This window comes from Sminthopsis crassicaudata, chromosome 1 (genome assembly GCF_048593235.1).
Source record: "Sminthopsis crassicaudata isolate SCR6 chromosome 1, ASM4859323v1, whole genome shotgun sequence".
NCBI classification, from domain to species: Eukaryota; Metazoa; Chordata; class Mammalia; order Dasyuromorphia; family Dasyuridae; genus Sminthopsis; species Sminthopsis crassicaudata.
This window is the reverse complement of record NC_133617.1, coordinates 384,450,700-384,478,543: the sequence shown is the minus strand read 5'-3', so window position 1 is coordinate 384,478,543 and position 27,844 is coordinate 384,450,700. Positions and strand designations below refer to the sequence as shown.

The 27,844-nt window shown below is 34.8% G+C and overlaps 1 protein-coding gene across 2 annotated transcripts; it reads right to left on the bottom strand.

The window, feature by feature from the left end:
* On the bottom strand, nt 1-25,264 carry SEC11C (SEC11 homolog C, signal peptidase complex subunit). Of its 2 annotated transcripts, none has more exons than XM_074279462.1 (6): nt 25,027-25,264; nt 10,487-10,596; nt 5,764-5,913; nt 2,950-3,069; nt 682-739; nt 1-204 (listed from the first exon to the last, which is right to left on the bottom strand). In XM_074279462.1, the coding sequence occupies exons 1-6, from the start codon at nt 25,066-25,068 to the stop codon at nt 151-153; spliced, it is 534 nt and encodes a 177-aa protein (XP_074135563.1). In that variant the 5' UTR covers nt 25,069-25,264; the 3' UTR covers nt 1-150. The 2 variants fall into 2 exon arrangements, with proteins under 2 accessions (XP_074135563.1, XP_074135564.1); XM_074279463.1 differs by lacking the exon at nt 25,027-25,264 and adding an exon at nt 8,407-8,553.
* Nucleotides 25,265-27,844: the final 2,580 nt, after the last annotated feature.

Here is a 27,844-nt window from a genome sequence, read left to right as displayed (position 1 = left end):
TTTACTTGATGAACCATTTATTTGGACAAGACAAAAAAAAAATCTGCACACTGTTTTCTTTTATATAGAAAGTGAAACATTTCAAATATATTAATTTTTATTTTTTCAATAGAATTCATTTCCGTCCAGTCCCAGGAATTACTTCTCATTTTAGGATTCACGTTTCAGCAATACATATGCACCCATTACAGCCAAAAGAGCATACTGTAAAGAAACATAATGGAAATTATAGTCCTAGCTTTAAAGTCTGTAAATAACTTTAGAGCCTATAAATATATTCAGAAAAACTCTGTTCAGTAATGGTTTAAAGAAAAAAAGTAAATGACTACCTCTTCCCCGGAGCTAGCCCAGACCTTTACATTCCCCCATGTTTTATGCCCCAAATTAGGCATCAGATGTTATTATGCACATTGGAGTTACAGACCTATAAACATGTAGCTAGAATAAGAATTTAAATAACCAGTGCTTAAAGATTAGTTGTAAATAAATCCTTTGTTCTTAAATTAGTGTTTGCTTTTTAATAGATCATTTCATAATACACTATGAACCAAAAAAGGAAAAGAAAAAATTTCCAAATGATAATTTCCCTCCATAACTATCAACTGGTTTGCAAATAAAGTTATCTTTCAGCTATTTAAAGTATACAATTGATTAGTTCCCTCTCAAAAAAGTTGTTCTTACCTTGAATTTTGGATAATCATTCATGATTATAGTAACCATCCCAACATATGGCAAAAACCTAAAGTGAAAAATAAAAACAATAAAATTACTCACAGAATGTGGGCCCTAGATTCACTTAGGAGCTAACTATTTCTTATACAATATTACTGAATGTGATGGGAAAGATGACAAAGACTGTTTAAGTATAAAGTATAGAAAGTACAAAATAAATACAAAGTACTTAAAATAAACTACAAAGTCTCTGAAGAGGGTTTATTGGATTTGAAAAACAAAAAACAAACAAAAAATTGTTTCAAAAACCAAAGCCAATTTAAAAATGAGTATGTGAACTTGAACCAAAAATTTTCTCAATAGTTACATTTACTACCATAAAATGGATACACAAAATTTACTTGTTGCACAAATGAAAAAGAAAGTTTTTTACAAATTTCATTTGCAATATCTTTAATAGAGAATCAAAGTTAACTTTTCTATAGAAATACTGCTGACATTAACCATCTGAGGCAGCCAAAAAATTAGGGGAAAAAAACACTTTATTGGTTTAACTGACAAATACCCTTGTCACTTTAGATATGCTTTAAAGTTCATGGATCAAGAATTACCAACATAAGATCTGAAAGTTTGAAATCAAACTAACTGACTATGCTGACAATTTAATAAGGAATAGAAAACTTGTGTTGCCAGGAAATTATTTTATTTATTTAGAAAGCATTTAAGAGCTTCTGTGTCTAAGATTCTGCTAGGTACTGAGGATACAATGACAAAAACATTGGGGAACGGGAGTAAAGGGGACAAATAGAAAATAAATATAAATTGTTTTGGGAGAGAGGGGGGGAAAATGAGCAAATCTTTAGTATTTCTAAGAAATCACTCAATTCTCAATCATTTGAACAAAGAGGGAACAAATTACATAAAACCAACAGACAATCTTTAGGTTTCAGCTAAGCTAATAAGTCCAACAATGGGTGCCAGGTGAGGTGGCTGGGTTGGAACCCCTCAGTCAGCAGCACATGTTCTCAGAGATATCTTTTATATACAATATCTAGCCCTTGTTTATTGTCTTAAATTCTAGGAACATCAGCTTATTCTGAGGTTTCTCATGGACAGACTGCTCTGTGGGTTCTGACTAGTTTTCTCTTAATCCCATGGAACAGTACTTCTTTTTCTATTCAAATATGCCAGTGGAAGTTCTAAAAACATGCAAAAGAAGTCCCACCTATTCTACCTGTGTATCCTCCAGGAGAAGTGTTAGGGGATAGTAAAATAATCAAAAAAAATTAATGAGTAAAGTAAGCCACAAGTAAACAACCAGTCCCTGGGGGGGGAAAAAAAAGGGTCTGACTACTACTGAGGATAAATAGAAGAGTTACAGAGGAAATCACAAAAAATTTATTACACAAAAAATAATCATTTGCTTGTTTCAATTGAGTATATGTTGGTCATAATTTATAGAAAAAAAGAAATTCAATACACAATTGTGTGATAACTTTCTTATGTTGAAATTTAAATACAGAAAACCTGCCAAAGGAGGTAAGGGAAGAGTTTTCTCTGGAGTTCTGTTTAAAAAATCTAGAATATATTCTCTTCTAGTTGAGATGGCTAACATGGTCTTGATTGTTAGTAAAGGGATCAAGTGGATGACATTCAGGTTCATCTGAGACTCTACAACTACCTTGTAATTAGTTTTGTCTTCTTAACAGAGATTGCTTGGTGAAATTTTGTTTTGAACTGGCACAGAAAATTCTTGAGAAAGCAATTTCTCTACCAATACAAACTGACACTTATATAGTGTAGAACCTTGGAGCATTGGTGGGTTAAGAGATTTTCCCAGACCATATAATCAGCACATGTGGAACTTGAATCTATGTCTTCCTGACTCTGAAGCCAACTCTGAAGCCACTTAACCATGTGGCCTCTCTGTAAATTAGAATCTCAAAAAAATTAGAGAAAACCCAGTGATGTGCCTTTAAGTAAAAAGATATTGCCTAATTCCCTTTTCCCCCCAAAGTAAACTGCTGAAATTTTCCCCTAAGTAATGACATTTCTGTAAACATCAAGAATAAAAAAACTTTAGAGTGCAACTGAAAAAGAATTCAAACCGTGGCACAGAAAATTGATTAGCATTAGTCCTTGAAAAGTTATGAGAAGTTTTATTTTGTTATTATGGCACAAACTGGATCATCTCTTATACTCAAAAATTCAATCTCACTGTGGCCAAATCATTTTCTGCGTCACTGAAACCACAAAGTATAAAAACAAGTTTCTTACCCTCTTGCTCTTCCTACAACATCCTTCTTTTCTAGCCAGTTTTGACCTTCTTTGTACAGACCTCTATCATCGACTTCATTATTATCTCCTTTAGTGAGAAATTTGACATTTCCGTTATCTCTGAAAGGCAAAAGACAAACAACTTGTAAATAAATTTCAGTATGATTAAAAATGAATTTAGACGTACACGTCATTCCACAGAATGATCCAAAAGCATTGGAAAAGTGCTCATGAGGAAAATTTTGAGTGGTCCACATGAGACACACCTATTTGTTGGGATCCTGATTGTATGTAAAACTTAAAAAAAAATTAATCTGTCATAAATACTACTTACATCTAAAAGAGTGTTTATTAATTTGTAAAGTGCTTTCTTCCCAGCCCAATGAAATGATGTAAATATTATTCTTTTTTGCTTTATAGATGAATAAAATGGAGCCTCCAGAAGTTGTAACTTGCCCAGAGTCACCCAGTGAATATAAGGTGGTACAGCCAGACCTCAAATTCAAACCAACTCCTCACAAGCAAGATTCAACTGAAAATATGGCACAATCAAATTCTGAAATGCTTTGAGAATGTTTAAAAACAAAAGAATGTTACAATTCAGGGGGAAAAAAGTCTCTTAAAATGAAGAGTTATCTGTAATTACTACTAGTTAAAATTCATTGACAAGACATTTTGCAATAAGGAAAATAATGGGGCCTAATATCCTCAACCCATTTTAAAATTTAAATGAAGTTCCATGAATTCCTATGCTATTAGTCAAACATATGGATGAAGTCTTATGAAACTGAATACAGATTAAGTTGATAGCATGCTTATAGTCATTCTTACACTAACAACTTAAAATTCAAATCAGTCAGCATTTGACACTGATTTAACATTACATGTAGGCCTTTAAGCACTTCACTCCCCTTCAACACACTCATACACCTACCACTTGCTCATTCCATTGACAAGTAACCAGTAATTACATAAGGATCAATTTGAAGGAGAAACTAGATGACAGTTTGGTAGAAACCTAAAACACTTAAGCAACCCTTAACAATAGAGGAGCAGTGTGGTTCAGAAGTAAATCTCTAACCTAATAAAAAACAAGAAAAAAATTACATTTTAAGTATCACATAAATGTGAAATATATTCTGCCAAACTTTGGGCATACAGCTTCTAAAAAGTCAAACAGATCTGAGTACTTCTCAATTCTCCTCTTTTACTTGACATTGTATCATGTGCTTCCCTCATCACAGAATACAATGGAGTATAAAATCAGGATCTTGGGAAAGATCACTAATACTAATAATATTTATTAGTTATTATTAGCATAAACAACTAATAGCATAAAACCAGCATGTTTAGAGCAAAGTTCTACAAATGGGACCAATTCTAAGCATTCTAAAAGAATATTAAGATAGTCTAGAAACAAAATTAAATTAAATTAAATTAATTAAATAACTATATGTCTGTTAAAAATAAAACAAATGAAAAAATGCACAACCACAATTAGATAACATTAAAATCCGCCTAAGAATTTAAAATTCGACCAAATAGCAATAAATTGATTTGAGCTACAGGAATCTACATCGTAAAAACAAACAAAAAACCCTCCCCAAACGCTACAGCAATAAAGCATACAAATGTAAATTATTGGAGTTATTCAATTGTGAACAATTTTTCTCTTTCTAGTACTTAAAAAACAAAACAAAACAAAATTACAATAAAAATCAATCAAGGCCATGAGCAGATTTTTGAGCAGATTTCTAAGTAAATTTCTTCCTTTAGTAAATTAAAAAGTATTTCACAAATATCTCAGAAGAGCATATTTTAACTATAAATGTAGGCTTAGAATAGATCAAGTTTTTTAAGGAGCAGTCATTCAAGGTAGAAGATTATAATAGTTCAAGACATCTGGGAATAACTGGTAGATTTGAAACTGAAAACATGGGATTTATATGTATATATAAGGTTTACTCCATTATCTTCATAATATGCTAGATTCGTGCTTAATAAAACAGTTCTTAAGAAGTAAATTAAAATCATCCATTTTGCTATAGAAAAATTAATAACCAAAATAGGCAAAGTACTGTTAATCAGAAATGAGATCTTTAATTAGAAATTAATATGTATATTAGAAACTAATGCTTTTGATTCTTAAAAAACAATTTCTATTTAGAAGAATTTAAAGGGAAAGCAGGCATATTTGCTGAAGGACATCGGAATTTCAAAATGAGGCAACTCCAATTAAATTACTAAATAAGGAGTCAAAGCAAGGGAATAAATGAGGTATGAGAAGAGTTATTTTATTTGGGGGATACTATACATACACATATATTCCTGATGTGCCACTTCTCTCATCACAGAATACAACAGGGTAAAAACAATGATGCTGGAAAAAAGGTAACAACTAGCGACATAAAACCTGTTTGTTAGGAAGAAGTTCGACAAATGGAACCCATTCTAAAAAGACACTGAGATGTCTAATAAATATTCATATTATATGTGAAATAAAATTTTCATCATAAAATTTACATTTATATATTACTTGTTGTCAAAGTTCTTTCTCATGAATAATTTCATCATTTAATTTACCCAACATTACTGTGAATTATTGTCAAATCAGTCTTAAAAGATGAGGAAGCAGGTTCATAAAGGCTACAGTGACTTGCCCACAGTCAAGAAGTTAAGATCTGGCAGCAGGAGCAGTCACAAACTAGGTTTTGTAATTCCTAATTTAGCAGTCTTTCCAGTGCATTTTGCTGACTCCCCAATTATGAACCAAGAAACAAGGAAGCACAAAAGAATAATTAAACTTTTCATTACTTTTCATGAACTTTGATGACTCTGTGAACTATAGGAATATCTCTTCCTTCAACTTTAAAAACAACTATTTCACCAGCTCTAATAGGATCTTCCCGGAAATTTGTTAAAAACAGAAGGTCTCCTCTATGAAATGCTGGCTCCATACTGCCACTAAAAAGAAAAAACAAAAATAATTACAGGGTTTATATTATGATCTAAAAATGAACAACACTGAAATTTGTCCAAAATAATACAAATGTGCCGATTTAGGTTGAAATAACTTTCAAACATAGCTACAGATAATCTACAAATCAATAATGCTACCAAGTACATGTTTCTCTTCATAGCTACAGATAATCTACAAATCAATAATGCTACGCTTTAGACAATAGTTCCCCCTTGATTCCTAGGAAGATTAGAAACTCTGTGGCAGATCAAGCTCAAGAAGAGACTTCTGAATCTTGATGGTAGAGTCTTCCATATTTAACTTTAAAAACTCTGTCTTTTTCTAGTAAATTTTAATTCATTTAAAATCAAAATGTTTCAGTTGAATGGGATCATTCCCTATATTTAACTGATGAGAAAGTAGATCCAATCAACAAATTAATTAACATTAAGTACCTACTCTGTGCCAGGCACTGTAGAGGATGGGGTTACAGAGACAAAAAATAAAAAGTTTTTCCCCTCAAAGAGGCCAGAGAAGCTGACTTATTCAAGGTCAAGCGGTGGCAGAGCTAAAATTAGAACCCAAGTTTCCCAACCCCCAATTCTAGAGTTCTTGTTAACACAAGGTCAAATTTTCTAAAATATGAACTGATTTTTAGAAGCTACCATGTGGCATTCTCTCTTTTTATATCCCAGAGTCTTGGTAATTAGAGCTAAAATAATCAAAATATAATTGAGTTTTATAATTCGGCAACTGAAAATTATAAAATCCTGATTCACAAAAATTCTCTAAATTATAGCTTTAATTTATACTCTAAGACTCCCTAACTGAAGTGAAATAATTTATATTGCTCAAATAATTGACATGAGGGGATCATCTTCTACAAGTAGCTTTTGATCCTTTCCCATTCCTGGTGTCCTCCCTCCCAAAACCACCTTGTATTTATTTAATATGTATTCTATATGTTTATGAACATATTATCTCCCTTCAAAAGCTTCTTGAGGACAGGGCTTGTTTCATTCTTCTCTGTGTATTCTCAGCACCTTGCACAATGCTTGGAACATAGGATGTACTTGATAAATACTTGTTGATTGATTATTGAGGGGAAAAGTCTAGGGTGCAACTATAAAGGAAAGCCATGAAATGGAATCACCATTTTATTGCAGAAATCACTGAGTGGCGATAATGCAAACTGACTCATGCTATATATCACAAGGCTTCTTAAACTTTTCTACCCGTGATCCTTTATTACCTAAGAAGTTTGCATGTGACCCTGGGTTTATAAATATTTAAAGTAGGTATACAAATCAAACATTTACTGATAAATGTGACCTCTGAGTTACAGAACACACATAGGGTCACCAACCACAGTTAAAGAAGATGGGCTATAGCAAACTACCTGGTTTTTAAGCAAACTGTTTTGAAGACTACCATAGAATCTTTTTTATAAATCTTACAACTCTTTCTAATATATTCCCTACAAACTCCCTCTCATCAAAGAATTTATAATCTAGTTAGAAGCTATGATATACATAAAAAGAAAGTATTATGTTCACTGTACTATTAAAGTGCCACATGGATAACTAGGACAGTGAGTACAATGGACAATCAAAGTGGGAAGCATTGGGATAGATGAGCCTGGGCCAGGTCTTGATGAATAAGTAGCTAGCTATCGGATAACAGCTTCTATTTATATGTCCTAATACTGAGAAAGTGAGTTCCTCACAATAAGCCTGTGCAAATACAATTTTTCTCATTTTACAGATGGGAAAATGGAGGCTCAGAAATATTAAATGGTTTACCAAAGGTCAGGTAGTAGTTATTAAGTGGCAGAATTGGGACTTAAATCAGGTCAGAAATAAAGAGCCCATGCTAGGTCAATAGGGGAATAAAGCAAAAAAAAAAAAAAAAAAAAAAAAAAAAAAAGTCACGAAGGTAAGTAAAAATGATTTAAGATTCTCTTTTCCTAGGGGACTGTGAGTAATTAGTAGAAATGAAATAAATCATTTGTGAAGGGGAGTAAAAGGACAAAAGACTGAAAAACCTGTCTAAATTGGAATAATAAGCAGCCTTGAACACCACTCTAATCAATTTGGATTTTTAACAATGAGTTACATTTTTTGAGCAGAATTCAAGAATAAAAAGAGAGGAGAGAACAGCATCAGCACAAGAAACGCAGGAAAAGCTTATCGATCACTAGGTATCCTTCACAAATCATTTTTCTTAAATAAAAATAGAAATGCTCACTGCAGTAATAATTCCAGTATTTGTAAAATGTAACATGTTTAAAGTTAACTAAATTAGCAAAAGGTCTAATTATAAAGGCCTTGGAATATATTTCCTCCTGACTTTTTTTTTTTAATTGAAATTATGGTTTCTTTGAGAATATTTAATAAGTTGTTTTTACACTGCTACCCAGGTTTTCATGGTTTAAAAAAAATCCAAAGTAAATTTTAAAATCTAAATAAGATTTAAAGTGTCTATGTAATTTTACCTACCACATCGGACTGTTGTGATTCTTGTGCCCCGCAGTTCTGTACAAATTCTCCATTACAAGTGCTAGATGCATTCGTGTCTCAAGCAAAGGAAGCAGGCACAAACTGCTGATTATCTAACTGTCATCTTCTCTCAGTTGTCACTAAATACTATGTGACAGATATTGAATTCAGTAAGTTTGGGGATTTTTTCCTTTACTTTCTAAGATAGTTTTTTGAAAATCAGTTCTTTCTATATCTCTTGGACATTGTGGGGGAAATTAATTTCAGAAACCTCAGTATTTTCCTGTTTGACTATGCTGTCAGTTTCATCTGTTCAAAGTATCCAAAAAATGACAACTGAGCTTATACAGGTCTAAACCAAAAATATTTAAAAGAAAATTCATTAAGGAAATTTATAACCATCATTTGAATACTTCAATCTGAATATTGCTATATGTGACTTAAGAAACATAATTTCATTAGAAAATCAAGTTATATATAACACAAAGTACTTTCTAAAACTTAAAAGTATTACATGACTATTAATTACTATGTTTGTATCACTAAGCTAGCGAAGTGACTTTAGAACACCATGACATAATTTTTAAAAGTAATACTTTTATCTCCTCCCCCTTCCCCTTTTTTCTTCCCCTCCCTCCTATTCCAGGAGTTTCCTCTACTCTTCCCTTCATCATTAGAGTGGCCATCAGAAAACCCAAGTTCTAGTTTGGGTCTTGCTTCTAACTTCTCACATAACCTTGGGCAAGCCTAAGCTTCAGTTTCTTCATTTGTAAAATGAAAACACTGAGCTGGGGAGGGCAAACTTTGGCCTATGGCCAGCAGACCAAACTCAGCCTTAGTCTGTTTTTATATATGGTCTGCAGAGGATCCCCAAATCCCTTCCAACTCTTACTCGTTTCCTTTCACGGTTTCAAATTTCCCATAATTTTTCCATATTCATAGAGGTGTAGCCTTTAATGTGACCTCTGCAAAGAGCCACAATAAACTTGATCATAAAACCTAAGATAAAGTAACAGTATCACTGACACATTCAGAATAGGGATACTACAACATTTCATAGTTCTGAAACATGGTGATTCTTATGTGATTTCATTTAATTTCAATGATTTCTTAATTGTTCATCATATATGACTAGATGAGCATAATCAGTGTTAATTTAGCAAAAGTTCTTAATACATAAGGTATTTTAAAAAAAATCAAACAAGTATATTTGTGAACAATGTACTTAAAGAAATTTGAAAGAATATCATTAAAATGTATTCTCTTAATGTAAAGGAAACTTGGCTGGAAACATCAGAACTTTTTTTAAAAGTGCATATTTTTAAAAAAATTTAAATGTAAAAAATTATTACCTTATTTACTGTATAAAAAACACTGCCAATTCAGAGTATTAATTGATTTTAAACTTTTTATCTGAATTTAATGAACAAAAAATATTCAAAGGCAATTTGCATATAAAACAGAACAGGTAAAATCATGAATCTTTATTTCATACAGTTTGCTTTTAAATAAATAACAAATTTAATTTTTCAAAAGCTATTATGCTTATCTGTATTTCTTTCTGTCTGTACTCCTTGTCATTATATCTGGTACTTTTTTTTTTTTTTTTTTTTTTTTTTTTTTTTTTTTGCTGTGACAGGGTTAAAGTGACTTAAGTCACATAGCTAGGAAGTATTAAGTGTCTGAGACCAGATTTGAACTCAGGTTCTCCTGACTTCAGGGCTGGTGCTCTATCCACTGCACCAACTAACTGACCCATCTGGTGCATTTTTAAAAAGACTACACAAGGACTTGAAAGCATGGTAAGACCTTGATCAACATGTATATCTATCTAATCTTAACTATAAAACTTTTCATTGAAAGCTAGATAAGAAAGCCTGAAATGTTTTCTAAAGAGGTTCCAAATAGGTCTATCAGAAAGGACTTTGAATGGTTTTATTCAATTAAACATATGAAATTTCTCAAGTTGATATAATTTGGAAAACTTCTTATTCAAATATTTACATTTACACTACCATAAAACACAAAAACATTAACAATACATTAATGTGACTGAATAAGAAAATTATGCAAGACATACCTCAGAACCACAACGATAGGGCTTTCGCTCCCAGTGACAACTATTAAGCCTTTCCAAATCATAAGAGCAGATGATACAATCATGGCAAAGTTTAAAACCTGGTAATACAGCTGTGGAAAAATTTAAAAACAAAACATAACAAAAAGGACAAAAGCTGGATTCAGTAAAGAATGGTATTGGAAGAAAACTAAAGATTTTGAGAAGTAAGTGGATGGTGTGCAACTGTAGGCAAGAAATATAAGCCCTAAATAAAAGTCTAACAGGAAATGGGTAAGTAACAGTTTGAGGAAATGAAAGTATTAAAAGAAGCTTTTTAGGAATATAGTAAATAGGGAGATATCTGAAAATGCCTACAGGGCATCGCCCTGAAAAAGACTGGAGTCGAGGATAAAGGGTGAGTTTTGGGACAAATTGAAAATACATCTTTTTTCTCTGAGATTGATCCAGGGGAGGAGAAAATAAGAGATGTACTCTAAGATAGTTCCTTCTATTTCCATAACAGATGATGTGAAACTTTAGTGTAAAGACCAAACATCTTGGAAGATAGTGAGATGATTGATCCTTGTAAGGTCAAAGGGTGGGAATTCTTCACTTAGACAAGTCTACAAAGTAATCCATCACCCAAGTCCCTTTTAGTTCTCTGAGCCCTCTTCTTGGAGTCCTTGATCAAAAGCCTTCAGTAATTCCAACCGCTTGCTATAAGTAAAAAATACAAACTCTCTGGACATTTAAAATCATCCACAGTTATTGCAAGACTCAGCCTTATTTCATATTATTCCCTTTTTCAGATCTTTTGGGGGAGAACAAAAGCATTTAAGGAAGGGGAATAAGAATAAGATATATTGTCTACTATGCTATGTCTGGTACTATGCTAATAAGCACTTTACAAATATCATCTCCTCTTATTATAACCTTTCAAGGTAGGTATCATTATTCTCCCCATCTTTACATTGAGGAAGCTGAAGGAAAGAGGTAAAAAGATTTGTCCTGGGTAATATAGTCGATGAGTGTCTAAACTAGGATTGAATTCAAGTTTTCCTAACTCCAGGCTCAATATTCTACCCACTATATAACCTGCTCAAACTGAATTATTATTTCCCAAAACTTGGCATACTTGGAAGTATCACCATACTTCCCCCAAATCAGAATGTTCTCCTGATTTCATCTCAGCCTCTTCCAATCTTTATCTTTCTTCAAGTTCAACTATTCTTTGAAGCCTTCCCTATCTTCTCATGCCCTCAGCTGTCAGTTCTCCTCAAATAATTTTATACAATATAGACTATTCTTGTAAATTCTGTATAATTTTGTGTATATATTCTTCCCAATCAGCAGAATATAAGCTTCTCAAAGACAAGAGCTGTTTCATTTTTCTTTTTTTTTTGTATCAAGAGCTAGGCCTAAAGCTCTGAGAATTAACATCAGAAAAATTCCAGTATTAAAAGATGGGATTTCTGCATCAAGGAATGGTTTGGGATCCACAGATAGCACTTTGCAATTTCCCAAACATGATTTCCCTGGCTTTCCTCCTAGTAAATTCTGGGCCCAGCTCATTGGCTTCATGCAATTTATAAGATTCCTATAAGTTTTCAAATCTTTATTATTTAAACAACGTTTGGCATAGGGGAGAAAAGAGACTCTTGTAGAATCCAAATTTAAATCTCCATAAAATGTTTACTTTTGACTGTCACATTCAAGAGTTTGACTTTATGTTTAAAAAAACTATTTTAATAATTGAAGAAAAAAATGTTTAATTAAATATGAATACCAGCTTCACTTTTGCCCTTTCTCCTAGAGTATTATCATTTCACAAATTAAAATTAAAGAGTATCCAAATAAAGAAAATAGCATGTACTTTTGTTTCACCAAACATATTGTATAAAAAATTCTAAGCTAAACTTTGCTTTTCATTAATTTGGATTTAATTCATTTAAACATTTCCTATAATTGATAAGGTAGATACAGATCAGAGAATTTGAGACTTGAAAAGGAACTTGAAAAATGATCTAATTCAATCCTTTTAATTTATATATAAGAGACTCAGAAGGAGATTATGAAACTAGCCTGAGGTAACTTGACTAAACAGTAGCAGAGCAAGGATTAGAATTCAAGTCACCTGACTTATAATACAATGGTTATATATAAACAGCTCTTCTTTAAGGACACACAAAGCCTAAGAAATAAAAGGTATATCCTGACAATCTGATATGGCTTTTATATACTTTAAAAACATTTACGAATCATAATTCCCATCCTAATAATGACAATCACTTTAGCCTTAGAAAAAAGATTTTTAATCTCACTTGCAGTAAAATTTAAGTTACTTCTAGGGGCAGCTAGGTGGCGCAGTGGATAGAGCACCAGCCTTGAATTCAGGAGGACCCGAGTTCAAATCTGATCTCAGACACTTAACACTTCCTAGCTGTGTGACCCTGGGCAAGTCACTTAACCCCAGCCTCAGGGAAAAAAAAGAGAAGTTACTTCTATTTAGGGTTATAATACCTTCATAAATGTAAAAAATTAAAATACACCAAACTTTATAAATAATAATGCCTTAGGGAATGGGGAAAATAAGATGTTATGGGTTGCCATATTATAACAAGATCAATATTCAATAACTAAGTCCCTTTGAATAATCTAAAAGATAGATCCATGTTTTATATTAAAAAGTGGTATATAGTCCAAACAATTTAATTTGCTTAAAGTCACTTAACTATGTGATGTGAGGTAAGATATTTAATCTTCTTTTGAACCAAAATTTCCTTAGTTTGTTTTTTGTTTTTAAATTAAAAAAGGAAGAAAAGGTTGGATTAGTTTAATTTAACAAACATTAGGTGTCCATCATGTGTAAGGCACTACATTTGATGGTAGGGATATTTCAACTAATTTATAATTTCATTAAATTGAGTAGTACTTAAAACAGTAAAATTAAAAAACCATCAAGATTTATCTTGTCAGACTCCTCAGAACTTCCCCTCTTCCAATCCCTTTCCCTCCTCTTCTCCACTAAGTTTCCCTAGAGGGTCCAATAAATGTATTATAGACCTACCTGGGATCTATGGACTATTAGAAAAAAATCATTTTGATAACTATTTCTAGTACAATTGATTTCCTTTGTAATTCTATATGTTTTATTTTATACATTTAAAAACATTATATACCACAATAGTTCAGGGCAATTCCAATAGACTTGGAATAGAAAATGCCAATCATTTTCAGAGAGAGAGAACTAAGGAGGCTGTATATGGATCGAAGTACAGTATTTTTAACCTTTCTGTTTGTTTCTCAATTTTTTTTTTTCCCTTTTGGTCTGATTTTTCTTACACAACATGATAAGCATACTTAACTTATATCAGATTGCTTGCTGTTTTGGGGAGGGGGAAAATTTGGAATACAAAGTTTTACAAAAATGAATGCTGAAAACTATTTGGAAAGATAAAATACTATTGAAAAGAAAAGAAAACATTGTATCAAGTTGGGATCCACAGGTTTTACCTAACTACCAAAGTTGGGTATGACCCAAGAAAGGTGAAGAAACCTTCCCTGCTGTGGGAATTTTAATCTTAGATACCAGGACAGCATTAGAATTGCCCTTCCATATATAATTCCTTGGTTAAGACTGGCCTAGTTCCTTATCTTTTACACTGTTTCTTGTAACCAAATAATCACTGGTCATATATTACAGCCCATTTAGACCCAATGAACATTTTTCCACCGCCCTTTAGGTAATCTACAATTTTGATTTTTCAGTGTGATGTGTTCCATAAATTACAGCCATATGTTATCACTATAAAAATGCTTGGTGTTAAAAGGACAGGTTTTTGTTGTTCAGTGAAAGCACTGAGCAATTTTCTAAAATCCAATCCTGCCTACTTTAGTCTTCTTATTCAACTTTTGGCCTAGCTCATCTTCCAAGATACGTGTAATGATGAATCCACTCTATTAGCTGTCCATACAGTGTAGATCAATCTGGATGAAAGGCATTCTTCAATCAGATAAGTTTTCCCCAGGTGGACTATTAAGATCACCTATGTTCACTCTATGTTCCAAACAACCCAAATGTACTACTTCTCACCCCCTTGACCTGTCCTGCTCTTTTCAACTTTTGAACATGATATTCCTGTAACAGAATAGTCTATTCCCCCATCTCTAATTGTCAAAATCTTTTTCTTCCTTCAAAGCCAAGCAACCCCTTACATAAAACCTTCCCTGGTGTCCCTCTCAACAAGTGGTCTTTTGCCTCCTCAATTCCTTAGTTCTCTGTTTAGGGAGCAGCTAGGTGGTACAATGGATAAAGTGCCAAGTATGAAATCAAGAAGACTAGCTGTATGATCCTCAGCAAATCACTTTATCCCATTTATCTCAGTTTCCTCATTTATAAAATGAGCTGGAGAAGAAAGCAACAAACCATTCCAGTATCTTTGCCAAGAAAACTCCAAAAGAGATCACAAAGAAGTCAAATATAACTGAAAAAGAACTAAACAGCAACATTCTGTTTTAGCCTTAACTATGCATTTATAATAGTATAATTTGCCTCACACTTATGAATAAATGAATGAATTTGAGCAGTAAGGAGATCCACTACCAGTGGGAGCACCTTTCCTGCTTGCTTCTCAACTGCTCACAACACTTGGATAAGTCAACTCTATTCCTTCCAGAAATAAGGAAGGCCACCAAGCTGTGCCACCTGCTTTACCAATGTCTCCAAGTCCTCTGTGCCTTATCATCTGCCTTGCTTCTTTGCCGTACAATTCCTTGGCACTGTGATCCAACATACTTATATAACCCTAAATATTCCTGGCCTTGCCCCCTCCTCCTCTACAACACTCTTAGGATTTCTGGACCTTTCTATTTGCCTTGTGGCTTTCAGTTCTTTTATGTGTTATTTCCTCCAATTAGAGTACAAACTCCTTGGGAAAGAATTTTCTAGTTTTTTTCTATATGTATCTCCAGATATTGACACAGTGTTGTTTGGCCTACTGCTAAATAAATGCTTTTTCATTCATTTTACTTGTCTTCATTTTTATTTATCTGATCTTATCTACTGGAATGCAAGTTCCCTGGAACTGTTTTGTTTAACATTTATACAAATGTCCTAGCACACAGTTTTATATACAACACTTAATATTTGTTGAATGAAGTAGAAATTCTTTTAAAAATGACCAGAAAGGAGATGAACTGATAGGGCAATGGGAACGAGACAACAAACGGCTAGCTCCAAAGGAAAACATATGACTTGGTAGACAGATTTCAGAAAAATTCATGGAATAACATGGACATGTATGACATAAAGATAAAAAGGCATAGATGGATTGCCATATGTCCTGGTGGAGGGTCTACAGATGGACTGCCAGACATACTGGTACAGGGATACCCATCTCATCCAGATATAAGTAGATTTAATTGGAAAATGCTCCAGGGCACCCTTAAAAGTTTGCTATTTCTGAGACAAGGTTTCCAAGTCCTTTGTGTCCATACTGATTTAGCTCAACAAAATGGAATGCAAAATTTATTAGATGTCTTCTATTATGGTTACTTATTAGATACTGTGCTAGGTAATGGGGAAAAAAGGTCAAAAATGATATAGTCCTAGTTCTCAAGGAACTTACATTCTATTAGGAGGCTGAATATGTAAGTAAAGAGATACAAAGAAATGTTAAGAGGGAAGAAGATACTAACTGGAAAAAAGGAAGAGAAAAATCAGGAAAGGCCCAACTTCAGATTCATAAAGATAGGAAACAATGTTTTATCTGAGGAGGAACTACAAAGTCAATTTGACTTCAGTGAAGACTACCTGAAGAGAAAATAATATGAAATATAACTGGAAATGTAGGTGACAGTTATATTGTCAAGGGTTTTAGATGCCAGGCCAAAGCTTGTTTATTTTATCTAAGAGGCAACAAGAAGTCATTGGAAATTTTTAAGCAAAGCAATGACACGGTTAGATCTGTGTTTAGGCTTATCAATTTGGCAGCTGTGTGGAAAGTAGCTTGGAAGCAGATTCTTATTTTTAGCTTCTTATTTGGCAAAAGCATCATACAAAGAATTTATTTTTTTCCCTGGGTTTTTTTTTTTTTTTAGCTTGAAATCTTGAGGGAAAAATAAAATCAATTAAGAATTATTTTCTTTGAGCAAAATAATCTGAGATCAAGATGTTGATCTGAAACATAGGAAACCCTGTTTACTGGTTATTTCTTTGGTTACTATTTTGTACATAATTCTTCCAAGATCAAAGCAGAATTAAGTAGCAGAAGTAAACTTAACAATAAAGATGACAAGTGTTTGAATATTTTAAACAAAAAATTCAGTCTACAGATAATGTCAACTGAGGAATACAAAAATGACAACAACTGATTTACCAGATTTACTTTTTCAGATGCCTAAACTAAAGTGACTTTTTTGTTTCCTCCCTTAAAAGTGGAAACAAAGAGAAAAGAACAGTCCCTTTACAACAGAGAAAATAGTCCCAGGTTAAACATGCATTATTTAGTAGATTTTAGAGGGCAATAGAAAAAAAAAAAAGGGGGTTTTCAATAAGGAGAATGTATCCAAAGAACAAGTATCAGTAGCTAATATTCTTAAGAAAGTAATATTTTACAATTTTTAATTAAGAGAAGCAGCACAAACAAGCAGCAAAACTGGCTCATACAAGAAGTGAGAGAATAAACTGGGGAGATTAGTTGGGGAAAAGACATTCCAGAAGGTCAGGCCCTCCTGCCAGGCTGCAACTCTCAATACTTCATTTTGGAGGATTTATTTTTTTAACTACCCAGTATTACCATAATGCCATTTTTAACAATGCAACCCTAAGTTCCTGGGGGAGTTTTCTGTTGATAATATCCAAGAGTAGAAGAATCATTCAGTTTTTCAGAAATGTTCTTTATTAAATTTAGTTACAGCTGTCATAGCAGCCAAGCATCTAGATACACATACCTTGAAACATACAGCTGCCAAAACATATTCCATAAAATCTATGACATTTCTTAAGACAAATTCTGCCATTCTACTTGGATAAATGTGATGCTTCCATTGAAGTTCTCTGATAACCATCATGATATAAAAGTATTCCTTAGATACTATGCCAATGAAATATGTGCTAGCTAGAACTATCAAACTAAAAATGCATGCGCCCAGCAAGAAATGTAAGTCTGATATCAAATAAGCATAAGCAATAAGCATAGGTTCACTGAGATCTTCTGAGATCTGACCACCAAGTGATGAATTTTGGGAAACCAGAGCAACTCATTAAATTATTTACTATAGCATATATGTATGTATGTATATATGTATGTCTATGTGCAGAAATAAATATACACACAAAAACATGTTATGCATACAAATCCCTATACAGATAAATTTGCTTACACAGAAAAGTACTCACATTCTTGAATTAATGAAATAAATGGAGTACACATGGTCAAAGAACAAATTATATTCTGCCATCATTCATCATCCTAGCCTTAAATGTACTGAGCTTATCAGACTGTGACCTCCTAAAGGAACTTGGGATAAGGACAGTATGGCTCCAAGTATAGGGAAATGTATGGGACTGTACTGTTTATTAGTTTCTCCTAGGGGAAGCAGCCAACAATTTATCAGTGATCACTTTTATCTATAGACTAGATTCTGCTTTACCCATAGGTATATTAGAAATATAATTACAAGGCTGCAAAACTAAATAGTGGTAAATCATTCTCTAGTCAAGGGTCCATAAATATAGCTGTATTCCCCTACTAGAACAAGCTCTCAAAAGTCCACTGAACTCCAACTAGGTTTTCTTTGACAAAGCTCTGACAAGATAGATCCCCACCAGTCTTGAAGGTTTAGTATAGCAAAAACCCTTAGGAACAAAACAATACATCAGTGACTAAACTAGTTAGCTTCAGATTCTTTCTTGGTGGTAACAGTTCCTGGAATATAACAAATACTATGACTCTACCAATATTTCATTAGTCCATAAGTTCATTGTGAATTTGTTAGTAGTGTTATTATGATTTTTGTTGTTGTTTGTTATATTGTTTAACATAATATACCTAAAAGTAGCCTCAGTGATTGCACTTGCCAAAAACTGGAAGGAAGCAATCTGATAAGACTAGATCCCTTGGGGGATGGGAAAGGAGTAGAGATGAAGGTAAAGACACAGACAAATAACTAGAATGCTTAATGATTTCTTAAGTGTGACCACAGTACACTAAAGGAATTACGCATACAAAGCTTACTCATTTTTCATGTATTCAAAGAGCTCTAGTATCTGCTCATTCTAGATAGCTACAATTGTATTGGGTTTCAATTCCATTTATTCTTTTGAGTATAAAATGGTATAAAACTCAAGGTTCAAGAGCCATTCAGATTTGTTTAGTGTTCTGATAGAACTCATCAATTCCTGGTGGACTTTTTATTATACTGAAACATAGTCTAGAACTGGGGAGGGGGAAGGGAGAAGAGTTGTCATAGATAAGCACATCAGTCAAGTGGATTTTAAGCTCCATAAATTGTTCATTTTGCTAAATAAACTCCCTATGAGTTTTTTTTTTACTTTGATCCAAACAGAATGTTATATTTTGTTTAAATCTAATTGAATTACCTGAGCATTCCTTCATCAATGTCTCCTTATTAAAAAAGGAAAAAAAGGACTAGCTTATTTTTTTTTAAATGTACTACAACATGGAGTAGTGGTTTATAAGGGTCCTAGCAAATACTACTCAAGCATAAAGTAGTAATTTAATGTTTAAAATACCAGTGTTTAAAATGGTCCTCTCTAAATCTATTCTTCTTCCAAATTTCCTTATTTCTGGTGAAAACAGCACCATGCTTTCAATCATCTAGGTTTACAACTTTGGAGTCACCCTTGACTTCTCCTTCTCCTTCATCCCCCATATTCATTCAGTTGCCAAATACTGTCAATTCTACTTTCATAATCTTTCTTGGCTCACTCATCCATGGGCACCCTATTAGTTCAGGCCATTGAGTCTCCTCTTACCTACATTGCAATAGGCAGTTGCAGGACTTCCAATCTCTCCCCTATAAAATCCATCTTCAAAACAGTTACCAAAAAAAAAACTTCTCTAGAAATAAATCTGACCATGTTATTCTCCTAAACAAGGACCTCGAGTTGCTCCTTAATGTCTACAGGATAAAATACAAATGCCTCAGATTGATGCTTAAAGCACTTGACAAAACATTTGCAGCGTACCTTTTCAGGTTTATTTCTCATACTCAATGGCCCAAGTAAACTTGGCCTACTTGTTTCCTAAACTTAGCATTCCTTCTGGTTTATCCATGTCTGAAATATATATATATTTCCTTCTCATTTCTACCTCTTTGAATTCTTAGACTCCTTAATGAACCATGAAGATCCTATGAAAAGCCTTCTAAAGCCCAATATGTACTTTCTCCTTTCTTAAATTGCTACATATATATATATATATATATATATATATATATATATATATATATATATATATATATATATATACTTAGCTGCTTAAATATTGTATCATTCCCCACTCCCTCCAAAGGCTAGTTTTCATCTTCTATTTTTATCCCCAACACCTAGTACATGTAGTAGCAATTAATAAATGACAATTGAATTGAATATGATTTAACAAGCTCATGACATGGATTTTCAGCCTAAAAATTTAGGCATTCTCAGAAGATTGCATTCAGTTCTCACTTATCATTAAACCAGGCCCTTAGAACCCAAAGCTAACTGTAGAATTAAGGGCAAGTAAGGAAGAGAACAATTCTTATTCCTGATCTGCTCCCAGAAGTGGTGATTAATTTTTACACCATGGATACAGTAAAGATCACAGACTTTCAAAGGTAAGGGGGACCTTCAAAGTCATAGCACAATTTTCCTCTCAATATAGAAATCTCTTCTATAAGTAGTTCAGATTTTAAAAACCATGAAAGGCTGAACTAGGTTGATAGTTATACAATGGGAGAGGAGGAAAGAAAGCCAAGTGATTCAATTGAATTCAACGTATTAAATTATGGGTGTTTATTCAACTTTTACATAAAATATGCAAGCCTTGGGTACACAAGTGAGGCATTGAAGATAGAAATATGGGGAGGGGGGGAACCTCTGTAGTTCTTGCCCTTAAGATAGTTTCAACCTAAAAGGAGAAACTGGACATGTTACAACCATGATACAAAATAAAATATAATAAAAGCAAAGGAGATATCCAGACAAAAATGCTTTAAAGGAAGGAAGAAATAATTTTAAATTTAAGGAAAGAAGAGATGAGTTTGACAGAAAGTTTCATAGAAGATATAAAATAATAGGCATTCCAATAAGTGGGCAGGAAGATGATATGCATTCTAATTACAGTAATAGGATATGACTTCCCTAAATAAGTGGAGAAAGGAGTAGGGATGAGAAAGGGGAATATAAAAGTAGTTAAATATGACCAAATTGTTGTTGTTTGCTGTTGCCATTGTTGTTCTAGAAGAAGACCAAAGACTTCAAGAAGGTGACATGATGACTTGAAAGTGAATTGGATTTAAGTGAGGGAGGGCTGTGCAAAGTCACCAGCTTTACTCTCTCCTAGGGAGTCATTTGGGTCCACTCTTTCTCAGGTCTCAAGTTTACCTGTGGCAAACGGCCATTCAATAATTAAGGATAGGAAGGAAATGAAGCCCCCAAAATGACCTCTTTTACCTAGTCCAAAAAAAAATCAATCTGTAAGAGAAGACCCTCAGCGTTTTTGGCCAAAGCAGAAACAACTGCTATTTACACTCACTCTAAGCCATCAAAACTTAAACAAAGACCAAGTGAAGATTGAGTTAGGATCTACTGTTGTTGGCCAATCAAAAAGAATAATTTGGGTTTAAGACAATGTTTTAAAAAAAAGGAAATCTAGTCCATAAACCCCAAGATAGCTGGTGAGGTTTCAGCAATCCAAATGTATATTCCTTTGGGCAATCACCAGCAAATAAGGAAGGGTATGATTTCCTGTATAGACAAAGGAGAGAAGAGGGGGTAGTGTGGGAAGGAAGTAAGGAAAGAAGAAAAGAAGATTAGAACATCCAGCATGAATGGGGAGCAGAGTAAAATAAGGGTTAGCCTGAAATTAATGTAGAAGGCTTGGCTGAATGGGGTGGAATAGGAAGGCAGGGCCAAGAAGACAGCTGTGTTACCTTTAAATTTCTGAATCATCATGGGGAAATTTGATGAGATTTGTGACTAACATAGATCATAATAGTGCAACAGAAAGACTACTTGGGCATCGCTATAAAGCACTGCTTCTTAAACCTTTTCCAATCTTGACCCCTTTTCACTGAGAAATTTTTGTGATTCTGGATATATAGATATACAAAACAAGCATACAAACCAAACATCGACTGATAATAAATCATAATTTCACAACCTCCACATTCAGTTATGAGACCTCACAGTTTAAGAAGCTGAGGTAAAAAGTATGGATTGAAGGAAAGATCAAACAGTGATCAGTCATAAAGTGACCCAACAATACCATAGTTCACAACAAAATAGTAATCAGAGAAACAATTTTATACTGGTTAAAAAATAGTGCTTGATCAGTGAAGCACATTAGGAACACTAGTGTACTTAAATAATACAAACAACTTAGTGTTCAATAAAATCCAGAGATTCCAATTACTAGAAAAAGAACTCACAATATGATGAAAAAAATGCTAGGAAAATTGGACAGCATATATCAACACCTAACATTATTTACCAAGACAAGTTCCAAATGCGTATGTGATTTAGATATAAAATATCACAACATAAACAAATCTGAGGAACAGGAAAGAAATGACCTTTTTATCTATGGATAAAAGGTTCATGACTAATCATGGCATTGAGAAGGTCACAAAAATAAAACATTTAATTATGAATACACAAAATTAAAGTTTTTGCATAAACAAATCCAATGCAGATAAAGTTTAGAAGAGAAAGTTAATTGAGGGGAAAAACCACCTTTTCAGTAAGTTTCTCTGATAAAGCTCTCATTTTCAAGATAAATATGAAACTGATTAAAATTTATGATAATTATAACTATTATTCAAATGATAAATGGTCAACAAATATGAACAGATAGTTCTCAAGGAAAGAAAGTCTAGTAAAATCTACATGAGAAAATGCCCCAAGTCATTAATAACTGGAGAAATTAAAATGAAAGTAATTTTATGCTCACAGCCATCAATTTGGGGAACAAAAAAAAAAAAAAAAAAAAAAAAAAAAAAAAAAAAGACAAATGTTGGAAAGAACAACAAACATAATGGGAACATTGACAACAAACATCGGGAAAACAAACATAATGACTTATTGTTGTTGAAGCTATGAATTGGTCCAGCCATTCTGGAAAGCAATTTGGAAGGATGCCCGAAAAGTTACTAAGTAATGCCTTCTATCTGGCCCAGCAATACCACTACTTGGCTTGTATCAACAGACATCAAAAAAGGTCTTTCATACACACACACACACACACACACACACACACACACACACTCTTAGATCAGCTCTTTTATGCAAAATACTAGGAAGCAAGGGAGTATCCATCAAATGGAGAAAAGCTGAACAAATTGTGACATGAATGCAATGAAATTTACTATGCTATAAGAAACAAAGGAAATAAGTTTCAGAGAAACTTGGGAAGACTTGGATGAACTAATGAAGAATAAAATGAACAGAACCTGGAGAAAAATTTACACTCTAAATAAACAATTTTGAAAGCCTTAAGAACTCCGATTAACAAAATGATCAACCATGATTCCAAAGAGCTAATAAGGAATATTAGAGAAATGACTGACAATAAGAAGAATGATACATTTCTGAATGTGGCCAATATGGGAATTTGTTTTACTTGATTATGCACTGTTGTAAGGAATTTGTTTTTCTTTTCTCTTCTATGTGTGTGGATGTGTGTGTAGGGGAGAGAGTGGGAGGAATAAAAAATGCTTAATTAAAAAATAAATTTATTTATAACTGTTTTTCTCTCCCTTGATCCCAGCAGAATAAGTCTCCCTCTTCTATACAAGGTTCTTCAAATAAAGGAGGCCAGAAATCATGTTCTTCTTCAATTTTTCCCTTTTCTGGGTTAAATATCATTGGTTTTTTTAAATGAAGCTCATTCAATGTGGAAAAGTCCTTCTTAGAATGAGACCTAGAGCTTGGGAGGAAGATTAAGGCTTAAGATAGACATTTGAAGTCACCTACATAAAGAGAAGAGGATAAAGGAACCTAGGAAGCACCGACATGTGGTGCTGAAAAGAGGAAAAGAAATCAGTAGACAGAAAAAAAGGTTCAGAGGTAAGAAACCAAAATACACTTAGCAGAATACAAGCATTTGACATTTATGTTTCAAATACTGCAGGAGAAAAGGCGACCAGACTTGTCCATTTGATAGAACAATTTCAATTGAGTGGGAGGCCAAAAGAAGTCATCTCCAATAATAAAAGCAGATTATAAAAATACCTAGCATTCCATAGCACTTATGGTGCCAACAAAAATCATCTAATTCGATTCTCCCGAGAACCTTTGAGGGAGATGCTGTTATTACCCCATCTTACAACGGATGGAAATGAGCAGAGTTAAGTGACATGCCTGGAGTCACAAAACTTAAGGGTTATTATCCGAGACTAGATTTGAACTTAGCAGTTTCTTGACTCACTTTTGTCGTACTAAGTAGCACTCAAACAGTGTATAATTTAACACCCGTGAATCAAATTCAGTGAGGGAAACTGGAGAAATTAGCCCTGGAGAATAAATAAAAAATAAAAATTCAGAGAATCACTGAGATGGAGAAGGAAGATTTACTTTAAAGCTGGGGGCAGGTCGGGCGCAGTGAAACAGGGACAGAAGGAAAACGTTCCAAAAGCTATTTTACGGGAGTGAAGGCCCCAGTGAAATGGAGTAGCAGGAGTTCCACACCAGGCAGCCAAGAGCAGAGAGCGAAGTAGGGCTGCAATAGACATAGGAAGAAGATTGACAGGCCGTCACATCCTCACTGCTGAGCTGTCAGTTACAGACAAGCATCAGAGGATCCTTCTCGGGTTCCGGTTTCCCGATCCCTCCCGCCCTGCCCGGTGCTCTTTACCTAGGGTTGGAAGCCAGACACCACAGGGTGCCTTCCCTGACATGCTTTTACCCCCCTCCTCCCCCAGTGCCCGGTACACACAGCAGCCCCCGGCAGAAGGGAGCGGAATTCACCCATGTCCTGACGTTATAACAGTGTGAGCTACCCAGGGGTAGGGCAGTTCTAGCCTAAATGTATATATTGCAGAACTCACACACAGCGGGCGCTAATAAATGCTCACAAGCAAGCTGGTTAAGAGTGCCAGAAGGAGAAATCCAGCACATCGAGGACTGCACACGTCCCACCCCCACCCGAGGCCACGAGTCTCACCCCCAGGTAACATAAGGTGGGCTGCGCTTCTCTTCGGCTCCCGGTCGGGTCTCTGCCCATCACCCCCCGCTTCGGTTCACAGGGGCCCGCGCACCCTCCGGGGCCCCAACACTCCTAAGCCCGGCCAGCTCCCGCAGCCTCGCGCCCCTCGCCCTGCCCCGGGCCTCCGGTTACCTGGCGTTTGTTCATCTTCCTTAAGTCCCCGAAGATGTCCATGGCGGCTTCCCAAAGCCGGTCCCCCAGGACACCGCGTCTAACAGGGAGGAAGAAGGGGGCCGAGCAGCAGGGCTCCGGGTAAGGGCTGTTACCCGAGCAACGTCGAAACACCTGCCTGGCGCCCCCTTCTCCCTCCCTTCCTGCTTCCTCGCCGCCTTGTCTAGACCGCGCAACGGAGAATCCGCGGGACAGGTGGGACCCATTGATAGGCGGCCCGCTTGGGTGGCTGGGAGTTGTAGTCCTTTGCTGTGGACCCCGGGAAGGCCGTGGGGAACAGAAAACTACTACTCCCGAAATGCTTCGGGGGTGAGAGCATCCTCCAGCTAGGACCCTGAGCCGGTGAGAAGAAGGAGCGGAGCGGGCTTTAAGAAGCACCTGGCTGCCACTAGTGTGCTGTCAGCAAACCACAGAGGGTGCGGGTTCTGGACGTCTCCAGGATAATGGTATAGTGAAAGGATAACCTGGTGGTATGGAATTTCCAAACATTCCATCCAGGCATCTCGAAGACAACTAAAAACCCATTGGTCGGGCTGCGCCGTGTACTTTGGCCATTGGGCGGTGGAGGGCATGGGGAGGCGTGGCCTAGGGAGGCGTGGCTGGATGGGCGGGGCACGTGGTGATAGTTTAGATTGGGTGATGATGCTCCACTAAGGGTTGGTGTGGGAGCATCCAGAATCTGAATTGGAATTGGAAGGAGTCGTTGTCTAGGCAAAACTCTCGTTTTAATACGAAATTCAGAATGTACCTTCTGTCAGGATAACTAAAAAGACCAAAAGCAGTTCTCCAACAGTTAGGACAAAAGAATTATGCACGGTATTTACAGCGGTCTGAAAAAAATGTTCCCAATGAAGGAAGGAACGACAAGAGGACAGAGGAGAAAGAGAAAGAGCAACCTGGAATTTTCCTCCAGAGATTCTACTGCTAGACATATATCCTATGAAGGTCATTGATAAAAAACAAAAAGGGGGGGGGGGCTCACATATCCATCAAAATAGGTATAGCAGTACTTTTGTGAAAAAAAAAATACTGGAAACAAAGTAGAAGCTATAAATCGGGAAAGATTAAGCCAATTGTGTTAGCTGAATGTAATGGAATACAGAAATAAGGAATGACCGATTTGATGAATACAATGAGCATGGAAAAACTAATATGTAAGTAGACTAGGAAGGGAGAAGGCAGATTAAGAAGGGCTCTGAATGCCAAAGGATTTTTATATTTGAGCGGCAACTGCTGGAGTTTATTGACACAGGAGGTGGGATGATGTGCTTTAAGGTTAACATTAACAGTTGAGTGGAAAATAGACTGGAGTGAAGAAAGATTGCAGGTAGAGACCACCAGCTGGCAATTGCATTAGTCCAAGTGAGAGGTGACGTGAAATGTCAGTGTCACAAGAAAGAAGGTTGATTGTATATGAGAGATATTATGAAGGCAAAATTGACAAGTTTTGGCAGAAGATTGGATATAGGGTGAGAACGAGTGATGAGTTGAAGATGACATCTGGGTTGTGAGCCTTAGTGACTGGGAAAATTGTTTTGATAGTCTTCCAAAAAGCTGTTCTCAGAACTTGCCACACCGTTACACCATCTCTTACTGAGACTCCAGGTTCTATCTTCATTCTTTCCATTAGGTTAACTCAGATGTTTTAACAAGGAGAGGTGGGTAACTGCTCATGAGAATGTGCTTAGTTTCTTATCCCTGAAGTAATAGGCACTTTTTTTGAAGTGAAGATTCTAAGCATAGCAGGCTGCAGATATATATTTGCTTCCAAAAGAGGGCAAAGCAGAAGCATGACTAGAACCCAGAAAGTCTGATACATGAAAAAAAGACTGCATCCCCCAAAGAAGAGGTTTCAGGATTATAACTGTATAATCCTATATAGCTCCTCTAGGAGATGACAGAAATCAAACATTTAAAAAATCCACCAAATCAAGCCATTGAAAAGGTGTTGTTTTGTTTTGTTTTTGCTTAATAGTGGTTTTTTTTTTCTAATTACAGATAAAGATAGTTTTCATTTTCTTTAATCATTCCATAATTCTTTATTACTTTTTTTGGAATTTGCTTTTTTTTTAAATAGCATTTTTTTCTAAATACATATAAAGATAGTTTTCAACATTCATTTTTGCAAAACCTTGTTTTTCAAATTTTTCTCCCTCCCTTTTCTTCCCCCTCCCTAAGACAGCATGCAGTCTGATATAGGTTAAATATGTGCAATTCTTTACACAAAGTTTTGTAAGTGAATGTTGAAAACTATCTTTGCACATATTTTGAAAAATAAAAGTAACTAGTATTTAAAAATCAGATCAAAAGGGAAAAATCACTAGAAAGAAGGGGGGGGGTAATTTGTTTTGATTTGCATTCAGTCTCCATAGTTCTTTCTCTGAATGTGGACAGCATTTTCCCTTTCAAGTCTACAGGAATTGTGCTGGATTACTATATTGCTGAGAAAAATTCAGTCTATCCATATTGTTCATTGAACAGTATTGCTGTTAGTACAGTGTTCTGGTTCTGCTCGCTTCACTCAGCATCAGTTCATGTAATTTTTTCCAGGCTTTTCTGAAATTAGCCTGGTTATCATTTCTTATACAACGTATAGTATTCCTTTACATTAAAATACCACAACTTATCAGCCATTCCACAATTAATGGGTATCCACTCAATTTCCAATTCCTTCCTACCATAAAAAAGAGCTGCTACAAATATTTTGGCACATGTAGGTCCTTTTCCCAATGTAGGTCCTTTCCCAGATGTAGGTCATTTTTATGATCTCATTGGAATA

Excerpts from the sequence above, each read along its gene's own strand:
- SEC11C (XM_074279462.1), bottom strand. The coding sequence starts at position 25,068 with ATGGACATCTTCGGGGACTTAAGGAAGATGAACAAACGCCAG. Across the intron at positions 5,914-10,486 it reads CCTATCGTTGTGGTTCTGAG|TGGCAGTATGGAGCCAGCAT; the intron begins GTATGTCTTGCA and ends TTTTCTTTTTAG. Across the intron at positions 3,070-5,763 it reads GTCATCAAAGTTCATGAAAA|AGATAACGGAAATGTCAAAT; the intron begins GTAATGAAAAGT and ends TTTGCCTTTCAG.